At 42.7% G+C, this 12,970-nt stretch overlaps 1 protein-coding gene across 3 annotated transcripts in view; it reads left to right on the top strand.

The window, feature by feature from the left end:
* DEPTOR (DEP domain containing MTOR interacting protein) overlaps positions 1-12,970 on the top strand; it is a 94,892-nt gene that overhangs the window by 31,961 nt on the left and 49,961 nt on the right. For all 3 annotated transcript variants that reach the window (XM_087706736.1, XM_087706734.1, XM_087706735.1), the window contains exons 3-4: positions 6,216-6,394; positions 6,567-6,690. In XM_087706736.1, coding sequence (XP_087562862.1) covers positions 6,216-6,394; positions 6,567-6,690 — 303 coding nt within the window. The remainder of the gene's footprint in view (positions 1-6,215; positions 6,395-6,566; positions 6,691-12,970) is intronic.

The raw sequence follows: 12,970 nt of genomic DNA, 5'->3' as shown, positions 1-12,970 counted from the left end.
TCAGACCCAAATGGAGATATTAGGATCTGTCAAAGAGGATGGGAAAAAGAATGAGATGATAATTACTGGATAGAAAGACAGTTGGAAAGAATAACTGTATATTTTTTTCCTCTTTTCATTCCTTTTTTTCTAACTTTCTTTTTTTGTTTTGTTTCAATGCTTTCACGGTATGGAGGAATGCACACACACATACTGCGTATGTTTTGAAAAATGTTCAAAAACACAAGTTAGAATAAGCTCTAGATCTGTGATGGCAAACCTATGGCACGTGTGCCAAAAGTGTCATGCAGAGCCATCTCTCCAGGCAAACCAGCAGTCGCCTGTTGCTCTTCTGACTTCCATGCACACATGCATACCAGCCAGCTGGTCTTTGCACGTGTGGGAGCACTGGAAACCGGAAGTGCAGCTCCCTGGCACACATGCGTGCACCAGGAAGCTGAGCTTCCAGTTTCCAGCACACACATGCACGCCAGCCAGCTGGTCTTTGCATGGACATGCGTGCCAGAAATTGGAAGACCAGGTGACTGGCATGTATGCGCGTGCTGGAAACCGGAAGCTCAGCTCTTCCAGCTTCTGGAGCTCCCGTGTGTGCATGCATGCCAAGGAGCTGCTCTTCCAGGTTCCAGTGCTCCCCCGCGTCACTTGGTGTTGAAAAGTTTCGCCAACGCTGCTCTAGAGAAAGAATAAAATAGAATGAGAAACGCCAAGCTAATTGGATGAAATTTCCTCCGGGGCCAAGTTTAACTTGAGACCTCTCTGATCAGATAAGAAAAAAGGTCATTTCCCCCCAAAGATGAACATTTCAATGATCAAATATAAGGTAATATTATGAAGAATGTGTAATATGCCATTATTTAAAAATAAATAGCAATAGCAATAGCAATAGCAGTAGACTTATATACCGCTTCATAGGCCTTTCAGGCCTCTCTAAGCGGTTTACAGAGAGTCAGCATATTGCCCCCAACAATCTGGGTCCTCATTTTACCCACCTCGGAAGGATGGAAGGCTGAGTCAACCCTGAGCCGGTGAGATTTGAACCGCTGACCTGCTGATCTAGCAGTAGCCTGCAGTGCTGCATTTAACCACTGCGTCACTGGGAGGAAGATTGGCCAACATCAACAGAGATTCTTTGCTAGAATTTTGGTGCCCACATGCACCAGGGAAATATAGCTCTGGTTGTTGCAATTTACTAAGCTGGCTCAACTGATGTAACCATGCTACAGCCATTTCTGGTTTTCCCATGTACCCCTCTGATAACTTTTTCCTTATGTAAAAAGTGCAGCTATTATGATTGAGGCTCAGTTGGCTTGGATCTTAATCCTTGAACCTGATTGATGATCTCTGCAAGGGAAAATTTAAGCCACTTAGAGACCTGTCAGATTTTTCTTAAAATAATTTTGCTTGTGCAGCTTTGATAAATAAATGTCATAAGTAAGAAAACATTCTGGAAAGGTATATAAGTTTTCAGATTTCTGTCAAGCAGTACATTCCCCTTAGATTTACTACTGTACTGAAATGTCTGAAACTGTTCCTGTTGATTATTTCCATTCCTGAGTCTGAAATACTTACTCGTTTTTGTAAACACTGGGCATTCAAAATCTTCGCTCTTAACTCTGGATAAGATTATTAAAGTCCTTTGGTGGCAGGATATTGCAAATAATGTTGTAATTCCAGACTTGTTAGCACTTCCATGAGAGAATTATTCTTGGCTGGAGCTGACGTGCAAACCTATTTTAATAAACATATTGGAACATATTTATTCATTTCCGTGAATGGGGGGGGGGGAGTATTTTTTGTTAACTCCTCGTGTTTTTATTGCCTGTTGGGCCAAGAATCAATTCCACCATCTGCTAGGTTTACAAATACGTGACAGTTCTTGATTGTGGCTGTGCTACTGAGTTAATTTTCACCTCTCCAGACCAGAGGTGGTATTTAGCAGATTCTGAACTGTTCTGGAGAACCGGTAGCGGAAATTTTGAGTAGTTCGGAGAACCGGTAAATATCACCTCTGACTGGCCCCGCCCACATCTAGTCTCTGCCTCCCGAGTCCCAGCTGATCAGGAGGAAATGGGGATTTTACCGTGTCATGCCCATCCAGCCACACCTACCAAGCCATGCCCCACCCACAGAACCAATAGTAAAAAAAATTGAATCCCACCACTGCTCCAGAACTGTAATTCTAGCAAGTGAACAAGAGGTTTTTTTTTTTATAAGAGAGTTCTCATCCACTCATTAAACTAAACTTCCCAGGATCCTATTTGGGAAACATTAAAAATTAATCTGCAAATGTTGTTTTTGCTTTCCATACTCATAAATCAAAGTCTTATTTGCAAAAAAGAAAAAGAAAAGAAAAATAGCCAGGGAAAATGTGCCTGGAATTTCCCTATGGAATCACACATCTCCTTTTCTTGGTTTCAAGGGACTGCAATTTGGCAGGCTTTTGATGCAATGGGCGAAATCTGTTTTTACAACTTTATGCTTCTGCACGTATGGAGAATATGCATATGGAAAATCTTATTTAGTAGCCGCCATTCTGCTTTAACACCACATCTAGTAGTCCATTAAAGTAGCGGTTTACTGACTTTGTTCTTTCAGAAGGAGCATGAAAATGTCTACTTTACAAAGGAAGATGCTAAAACTGCAGCCCTGATACAGCACGTATAGGCAGCAAAATCTTCTGAATGCTTCTCTATAGGTTACCTACCAGGGGTTTTTCACAAATGAATAGTTCTAATGAAAAAAAAAATGAATGAGTTGCTGCATACTGCAAAGCACCGTATCCAAAGCATTTCATCTCTCTCTGTCTCTCTCTCTCTCTCTCTCTCTCTGTCTCTGTCTCTGTCTCTCTGTCTCTCTGTCTCTCTCTCTCTCTCTCCCTCCCTCCCTCCCCCTCCCCCTCCCCCCCTCTCTTTTACTGGTGATTCCTGGAACCTGCCCAGACCTTTATGTAGTTTTTGTGATGTGACAAGATTTCAGAAGTGTCTATGGAGATTCTCAGTCATCCAGGTGATGGCTATTCTAAAGGTGCTTTTTTTCAAGAGACAACTGGACTTTCTGTGTTGTTGTTTTTTTGCTTTTTCTTTGAAGACATTTTGCTTCTCATCCAAGAAGTTTCTTCAGCTCTGACTTGATGGTGGGGAATAGAAGGATTTATACTCCTTGCAGAAAGCTGGACATTTGTATTCTTTTAGTAAGTAGTTAAGGCCACCTGGAGGTTTATCTGTGTCCTCAAGGTCACCTGAGTGGTGCAAATGGGTGTGGAGGCTTTTTGGAGCTGTTGAAAGGGCTGTGTTGTAGACTGGAGAGAGATGATGTCATATCCCTCCCCCTCTGTTGAGAGAGGGCTGTTCAATTCTGGCATATACTCAGATTTATACTCTGCAAGAAGTATAAATCCTCCCATTCCCCACCATTCATTCAGAACTGAAGAGGCTTCTTGGATGAGAAGTGAAACGTCTTTAAAGAAAAACAAGGAAGTCCAGTTGCCTCTTGAAAAAAAGCACCTTTGGTACGCTTCAAAAGTGGTTTGCAATTGCCCTATTCCTAGGGCTGATAGAGCGTGGTACGACAAAACCGTGCTCGACTAAAGCGTGCCCGATTAAACCGCATCGCTGACGTCATCAACAGGGCGACAACAGTGAGCGCGGAGAAAGAAGGGCGCTTTAAATAGCGCTTTGAAAGCAAGCCGATTCAAGTTAAGGTAAGGGTTAGGGTTAGGGTTAGGGTTAGGGTTAGGGTTAGGGTTAGGGTTAGGGTTAGGGTTAGGGTTAGGGTTAGGGTTAGGGTTAGGGTTAGGGTTAGGTTAAGGGTTAGGGTTAGGTTTAGGGTTAGGTTAAGGGTTAGGATTAGGTTTAGCGTTAGGTTAACGGTTAGGTTTAGGGTTAGGTTAAGGGTTAGGGTTAGGTTAAGGGTTAGGGTTAGGTTTAGGGTTAGGTTAAGGGTTAGGTTTAGGGTTAGGTTAAGGGTTAGGTTAAGGGTTAGGTTTAGGATTAGGTTTAGGGGGGTTAGGTTTAGGTTTAGTGGTTAATTTTAGGTTTAGCGTTTACAGCATGCTTTTTTCTCCGCGCTGTTGTTGCGCTGTGATGACGTCAGCTACGTGGTTTCGTCGAGCGCCCTTTAGTCGAACGCGGTTTTGTGGTGGAACCTGATAGAGAGTGACTGGCACAAGGTTACTTAGCAGGCTTAATACCAATGTGATCTCACGGTTTCTAGTCTACTTAACCACTACACCAAATTGGCTCTTTAAGAAACATTCATGCGGTTAAAAAAAAAGAAAGATGGTTGCTGCCCAGAACTTTCTTTGAAGATTTTATTCATTTGTTCGATTTATATCCTGCCTTCGAGGCACCATAGATATAGTTTCTTCCTTCTATTTTCCTCCAAACAACAACCTGACGAGGTAGACTTGGGTGAGAGAGAGAGAGTAGCTGACTCAACGTTAGTTACTCAGCTAGCTGTCATGCTCAAGGGAAAACTAGAACCTCTCCAGGGATGAAATGCTACCAGTTCAGACCGGTTTGCCTGAACCAGTAATTTAAAAAAAAGCTCCTAGTGTTTAGTGTAGCACCTTAATCACTCTAATTTCCCAGAGAAGAGGATAAAGGTAAGGGTCAGGCCTGCAGCCATCTTTTCTTTTGGATCTTTGGCCTGCCATACTTTCTATTATTCTGCTATGCATTTTCTATTGTGGGAAAATGGGAGGGGGGATTGTAAGGAGTCACATACAATGTAGTCACAACAAAATTCTTTCCAGAAAGCCAAGGTCATCCTTTGGTTAGGTTAGGTTAGGTTTATTCAACTTGTATGCCGCCCTATTCCCGAGAGACTCAGGGCGGCGAACAACCATGGGGGAAGGGGTACAAATAACAACAATTACAGACAAACAAATTAAAATATAACAACAGTCGCAACATTCGAATGGGGCCGGAAGATTCTTCAGCCCCAGGGCTGCCGGAACAACCAGGGCTTAGTGGCTTTGCGGAAAGCTGGAAGGGTGGTGAGGGTCCTGATCTCAACGGGGAGATTGTTTCAGAGGGCCGGAGCAGCCACAGAGAAGGCCCTTCCCCGAGGAGTTGCCAGCCGACACTGGCTGGTAGATGGAATTCGGAGGAGGCCTAGTCTGTGGGATCTAATAGGTTGTAGGGAGGTAATCGGCAGGAGGCGGTCTCTCAAGTACCCAGGTCCAATACCATGTAGTAACGATTAGCACCTTGAAGCATGTCCGGAGCGTAATTGGCAGCCAGAGCAGCTCGCGGAGGATAGGTGTAACGTGGGTGTACCGAGGTGCACCCACTATCGCTCGCACAGCTGCATTCTGGACCAGCTGAAGTCTCCGAATACTCTTCAAGGGCAGCCCCATGTAGAGCGCACCTCTGTCTGTGCACCTCTGCACTTGACCAGAATTCGATGGGTGGACGCTACCAGCATGGCAGTGGAAGATTGGACCATGTGATGGACTTGTGGGTGTGGGGGGAAGATCTTGAACTTTCAACTGAGTAGGGAATACCGGGAAGCTTCCAGATTCGAGTTTTCCCAGATGTGCCAACATGGCTCTCTTAATAAATTGAAACTTTGAGGAATGCTTTTCCTCTGACTCTGATTTACTTTTGGATGCTATTTGGAACCCTGACAAAGTTTTATCTTCATGTTGAGGTTCTCCTAGGGCTAGAATGCGTAGTGTGGCAAAACTTACCACTTTAGTTTGTGTGAAATACATATTTTATGACTTGCCATTAAAGTAGCCGTGTTGTGAATAGATAAAACAAATGTGTTTGATGTGCCCCATAATAACATTTAAAGTTCCAAACGTGCCCATCCCTCCTAAAACGTTGGAGAATCATGGATAAAAATCTATATATGTAACAGATATGTAACTATATCTGTTACTTTGGGATCCACTAGATCTTTTATTTCTGAGTTTAATTAATGAGAGGAAGGATGAAGGCTCAAGGTTCCTCCTGATGTCCTTCATAGGTTTGAGTGATATTAGCTTCAGAAGCAGGAAGTCCTTTATGACCATTGGTATCTCGTTCAGAATGAACATATGATGTGGGAAAATGAGAAATTGACATTTTTGACAATCTACATGCAAAACTAAAAATACAATGGAGCACCCATCCTTTTCAGTTTGCAGCACAATTTAAACACAATTTCCAGTTTTCAGGGTAAACACAAATGAACAACCGCTGATTTTCAATGCGATGTTTGTTTCACAGGCTCAGGCTACATGAAGAAAAAATTATTAAGGACCGAAGACACCACCTGAAGACTTACCCAAACTGTTTCGTTGCCAAAGAATTGATTGACTGGCTGATTGATCACAAAGAGGCCTCTGACAGGGAGACAGCAATTAAACTGGTGCAGAAGCTGCTGGATCGTAGCATTATTCATCACGGTAAGTGAAAAGAACCTACGTTCTCAAGCTCTTATCCAGAAATGTTAGGGCTCCTCAAAGACCTCAGGATCGATCGAGTGCTGTGGTTTGGAAAGATAACATGAAATCACAAAACGTATAAATAAAAACATCTGGAGTGTTTCATCCTGATTTCCTGTGTTTTATGTTTCAGTGTGTGATGAGCATAAGGAATTCAAGGATCTCAAACTTTTCTACCGCTTTAGGAAAGACGATGGGACTTTCCCACTTGACAATGAAGTGAAGGCTTTCATGAGAGGACAGAGAATATACGAAAAGTATGTTCCACACACAGTAGGTGAAAAGGGATAGCCAGTCTTTCCCTCTGTTCTCCTTTGTTTTCTTTCTTTCTTTCTTTCTTTCTTTCTTTCTTTCTTTCTTTCTTTCTTTCTTTCTTTCTTTCTTTCTTTCTTTCTTTCTTTCTTCTTTTGTATATGTTTTATTTGCAGTTTTCATTTTAACAACCAATATATTTTGTGGATGGTGTAATGACTGGGTCAATACATTTTTGCACAACTCTAACAATAATACAATTACATATGCATAGCTTTTGTTTTCCAATTTCTAACTTTAATAAACTCATTATAGTTATAAAATGTTCTTTTATACATCAATTTATGTAATATTATTTCCCATTTTCTACTCCTCCCCCCCCCCACTTATTGGGGTTCTTCCACATTCCTCTCTTTATCTTTAAACAATACTATTCTATCTTAATTGATTCTTTACCGCTTTCTCCAAAGATATATTTAAGCATCAATTTCATGTCTTACAATATGTTTATTGACCCCTATAGGATCACCAATATTTTAAATATTACTCATATTTCACCAAATTTATATCTCAGTTTTCTGTAATCACCAATAAAACCATTCTCCTTTGTTTCTGATGTTCCGTTAGGGATGTTGTGACATATCTAGGCAAAAGATCATGGCCCTTTTCAGAGAGAATAACAGAGTTGGAAGGGACCTTTGAGCACAATTGCCTGTGAGTTGCTCAGTCATCAGGGAATGCAGACTAAGAGTTACTTGTTGAGATGCGGAGCTATAGAAATCAAATCAATCAATAAAAATGAGTTGCGGGGAGGGGTGAAATCAAGTCTGACCACTAGTGGGAATGGAATACAGTGGAACATAGGTCTGTCTAGTTATACTTGCTCCTTGTTGTCCATCAGTGTTACTTGACTGGTTTGTTCAATGTCTATGGAGATTCTCAGTCATCCAGGTCATGGTTGTCCCAAAGATGGTTTTTCAAGAGACAATTGGAGTTTCTGGTTTTTCTTTGAAGATGTTTCGCTTCTCATCCAAGAAGCTTCTTCAACTCTCTCTTGATGGTGGGGAATGGAAGGATTTATACTCAATTGTTTTGCACACCAAACCAGTAGTAATACCAGCAGGAACCCTCCCCTGGGCCCTGCCGTTACCTGGCATGATGAACGGGCTGCATGGAGACTCCTTGGAGGGGAGAGGTGGAATCGGAGAGGCAGGGTGGGCATGGCCAGCCAGAGGTGGAATTTGGGGGTTTGCCGAACTGAGCAGAATCCTAGCTAGATGATCATCCGAACCTGTGCAAACCTCCAACAACCCACCCCTGATTTCTTTCAAACATCCCAGGTTTGAATTTCTCAAGGCATTCTGCAGAGGTCCAGAGGGGGAGATTAGAGCAGATGAAATATCCGCAGGAGCTGGCCATAGCTATCCGATGTTACATGTCTTTATCTGCTGATTTTCGAGGGGGAATCTCATTATAAATCAGTGATTGATGGGACGGCTGAGACAACCCCAAAACAGAAGAGATGGTGGTGATGGTTTGTTCTCCAAACTTGTTTAATTTCTGAACGTTTCGTCACCAGTCTCGGTAGCATCATCAGTTGAAGTGTCTTGTTTCAGGTCTCTTCTGCTTTTATAGGCCTTATGTGGTCAGTCGGTCACATGACCGACAGGGCGACTCCACCACCAGATGTCCCTCACATGACTTGACCTGTCAGTCACATAGCCGACTGACCACATAAGACCTATCAAAGCGGAATGTCAGGGTTGACACTGAAGACAATTGAAACCAGACACCAGAAACCAAAGTTCCGCTGATGATGTTACCAAGCTTGGTGATGAAACGTTCAGAAAGTAAGCAACAAGCTGAGAGAACAAACCACCACTATCTACCACATAAACTTCAAATATTTTCCACCATTCCTAATGTTTTGTGATGTTTAAATGTTTTTTTTTCATTCTTTTTAGCTGATCAGCATGTTTTACTACTTTACAGCTTGTATATAAAATTATTCTGTTGCTGGTTCGTTACGGGAAAAATGGGGTTAAGTAGCATTTATGTCTAAAAGAATTAATATACACATTACACATTAAATGTATGATTTTCATCCAGTCCTAGCTCTTCAGGGGTTCCCCCCCAAGAGAAATGTTATGCTAAAACTAGCAAAGGTTATGGAAGATAAATCCACAGCATATTGGTCGGGGGTCAGAGATCGACCACGAGGCCCCTAACATATGGGGTGCCACAGTTGGTCGGGGGTCAGAGATCGACCACGAGGCCCCTAACATATGGGGTGCCGCAGGGGTCGGTCCTGTCCCCCGTACTATTTAACATCTACATGAAACCGCTGGGCGAGATCATTCGTAGGCACGGGATAAGATACCATCAATATGCGGACGATACGCAACTGTATCTGTCCGCCCCGTGCCAACTCAATGAAGCGGTGGACGTGATGAGCCGGGATCTTGAAGCCGTCAGGGACTGGATGAGGGCTAACAAGCTTGTACTCAACCCAGAAAAGACCGAGTGGCTGTTGCGTTTCCCTCCCAAAAATTTGGTTAGTGTTCCAACGCTCAGGCTGGGGGGCCAAAATTTACACCCCTCAGACAGGGTCCGCAACTTGGGAGTCCTCCTGGATCCACAGCTGACCTTTGATCACCACCTGTCGGCTGTGACCAGGGGGGCATTTGCCCAGGTTCGCCTGGTGCGCCAGTTGCGACCCTACCTGAATCGGGAGGCTCTCACAACAGTCACTCGCGCCCTCGTGACCTCTAGGCTGGAATACTGCAATGTGCTCTACATGGGGCTGCCCTTGAAGAGCATCCGGCGGCTTCAGCTAGTCCAGAATGCGGCCGCGCGAGTGATTGTGGGTGCACCCCGGTTCACCCACATAACACCTATCCTCCGCGAGCTGCACTGGCTACCTGTTGATCTCCGTGTGCGCTTCAAGGTGCTTCTTACTACCTATAAAGCCCTTCATGGTAGTGGATCTGTGTACTTGGGAGACCGCCTCCTGCCAATCACCTCCTCTCGACCCATAAGATCCCACAGATTGGGCCTCCTCCGAGTGCCATCTGCCAGCCAGTGCCGGCTGGCAACTACGCGGAGGAGAGCCTTTTCTGTAGCAGCTCCGACCCTCTGGAACGATCTCCCCGTGGAGATTCGTACCCTCACCACCCTTCAGACCTTCCGCACAGCCCTCAAGATCTGGCTATCCCGCCAGGCCTGGGGGTAAAGACCAAAATTTGCCCCCGCCCGAATGTTGAATGAATGTTGTTTGATTTTAACTATATACTGTGTTTTTATGTCATTGTATGTCTTCCCCTCCCATAAGTTGTTAGCCGCCCTGAGTCCCCTCAGGGAAAAGGGCGGCCTATAAATAAACGCAACTGTAAAACTGTAACTATATCATTAAGATTCAGAACAGACAGTTGCATGGGAAATATTGAATGTCATGCTAGATTGTTTGGGTCAAATAAAAATGGAAGTAAATCATACTCTCTGCTCACAATAAGAGGCACGTACGGTAATTTTTGCTCAAGCTTTGCAGCTTTCTCGGAACATGGGTGCTGACATTTACTAGCAGTTGACATTTACTAGATCTGAGTAGTACAAAAGGTGAACCATTGTGTAATTGGGCAAATTAAATAGGAGGCTTTGGGACAATGCTTCCAATCTGAATAAGCAAAGGTCACTATTTATGGGGCACCTTATAAAGGAAAAAAAAGTTGCATTTTGATTATCTGTTGCAGATGACAGTATTATCATGTCAAAATTAAGAAAAAAAGGAAATGGAAGGTTTCCAGGTTTGTACATAGTGATGGATGAAGGGCTGCTTTTAATGTCTTCTAAAAATTACTTACAAATTGAAGTGTAGCTGTTTTTGTTTAAATGTGGATAAGAACATGTGGGAGGTGCCACTAAAGATGGAATCCTTGAAGATGGTGGTCAGTGATTGGTGAAGATCATCCTTTTATGGTATCTAAACAAGGTTTCTCTTTCGTTTTCTTGTCCAATTATTTTTTTAACTCTTCAAGTAGTTCAAGAGATACTATAAATAACTCCCTTTTTATATAGTCCCTATGTGGGGTAGAGTCAGGGTGCCTGGATGGAGTTCAGCACTTATTGGCTAGATTAGCAATAGCAATAGCAGTTAGACTTATATACCACTTCATAGGGCTTTCAGCCCTCTCTAAGCGGTTTACAGAGTCAGAATATCACCCCCACAGTCTGGGTCCTCATTTCACCCACCTCGGAAGGATGGAAGGCTGAGTTAACCTTGAGGTGGTGAGATTAGAACCGCTGAACTGCAGATAACAGTCAGCTGAAGTGGCCTGCAGTACTGCACCCTAACCACTGCGCCACCTTGGCTCTTCCCTTCCTGATGCCCACCCAGAGTTTGCAGCAGATATTTTTTTCTTTGCACCCGAAGAGAGAATTATCCGCTGCTACTTAGGGTTGAACTCTCAACTTTATTTAGTTAGTTAGTTAGTTTGTCACTCATGTACAAGATAACAGGAATAAGAATAAACATGAATAAGAATACAGGAAATGGATACAAATAAATGGGGGCAGTAGGACAGGAACGTTAGGCACGCTGATGCACTTAGCCACGCCCCTACTGACCTCTTAGGAATGGGGGGAAGTCAACAGTAGACAGTTTAAGTTAAAGATTTTGGGGGTTTTTGGGGGCTGAGGTTATAACAACAGAGTCGGGTAGTGGACCACTCTGTTGCTGAAGTCGTATTTTCTGCAATCGAGTTTGGAGCAGTTTACCTTGAGTTTGTAGCTATTGAGTGCTCATGTATTGTTGCAGTTGAAGCTGAGATAGTCATTGTGGGAGGTGAGCATCTTCAGCACTAGGCCACCATGCTGCTCTCAAGAAATACTATGATATCAAAGCGTTAAAGAGAGCGTTAAAATGAAGCTGATATTGTTAACGATCAAACACGTTGTGAATCATTTTTCTAACGCTTTAAAAAAAAATCTGCAAAACCTGATCACACGCTAATAGAAGAAATGAGAGTAAGTCATGGTTTGTACTAGATTTTACTTTTTTAATCCTGTCCAGACCTCCAGGAATGGCCCTTTGGTAGACATATGTTTATCCTCTGTTTCTTTTCAGTTCTTTTTTTTTTTTTTAATTGCCTTGCGGCTTATTTTGTTTACAGTAGCCAATAAAACAATTTGTTCTTAGTGTTCCTAACGCAAGGGATACAAAAAATGAGAAGGCCTACTGTGTTTTTATTACTCTGTTGTAAGCCACAAAGAAGAAGTTGTTTAACAAATAAGAGGGAACTAGGAAGCTTCATGGCAGCGATTTGAGTCAGATGTTCCAACTTGTAATTTTTCCTGAAGGAGATTTGGAAGATGCTCTTTGCCTCAGTGACGGAATATAAACAGGCACTTTTAAAGTGTCTTGTTCCTTTCCCCCAAAATAAGGCAGCGTCTTATTTTCTTTTGACCCTCAAATTGAGTGCCTTATTTTCGGGGAGGTCTTACTATTTTTGAGGTGCAGGAGGCAGAGAGCGTGGCAACATCATGGCTGCTGCTGTGTTGCAATATTTTCAGGAAGGGGTTACTTTAGCACATGCGCTCAAAAGCCTGATTTGTGCTTATTATCTGGGGAGGTCTTATTTTGGGGAAAACAGGGTACCTCATTGAAAAAACTTTATATAGTCCTCCCCAACCACAGCAATTTCTAACGTATCTTGATGAAAGGGAGAGCTGGTTTTTCCCTCTGTGGTTTTAAGACAAGCCAAATTCTGCAGCCAAGAATCATGAGTTCTGAACTCAAAATAAATACATGGATATTATGGAAAGGCTTGTTTAACTCTTAGGAATTAATAATAAGCTTACTTGATCCAGAACTCAATAACTAATGATAGGGAAAGATAGATATCTCCAAATACATTAACTAACAATCTCTTAAACATTATACATCAATTTAAAATCTTCCCCTTAGCCCAATTTTCCATGGAAGGTCAAAAAATAGAAGGCGTGTCCAGAAAACATGGAAGAATTGCCACAGAATGAAGATGATGGTTGTTGGACTCCCAAAAAATTCTGTGAATGAATTGGATTAAAGTCAACATCTCAATTGAAAATGTCCTTTTTCAAACCATTTAATCTTCTAATCCAAGATTGGCTTTTCCTGTTTCCTACTATTTGTCAAGAACTGAGGAAGAGTGTCCCCCCTCCCCCCGGCATGCTATTTTGGCTTCTCTGTAAGAGGATTGAATGTAGGAAAGCTGATGGCTTTGTAATCACCATTTAGTAAAATGAATG

Source organism: Thamnophis sirtalis, unplaced genomic scaffold (genome assembly GCF_051295495.1).
Source record: "Thamnophis sirtalis isolate CommonGarterSnake01/CBP01778 unplaced genomic scaffold, rThaSir2_p1.2 scaffold_2, whole genome shotgun sequence".
Classification (NCBI taxonomy): domain Eukaryota; kingdom Metazoa; phylum Chordata; class Lepidosauria; order Squamata; family Natricidae; genus Thamnophis; species Thamnophis sirtalis.
This window is presented reverse-complemented; position numbering and strand designations above follow the sequence as displayed.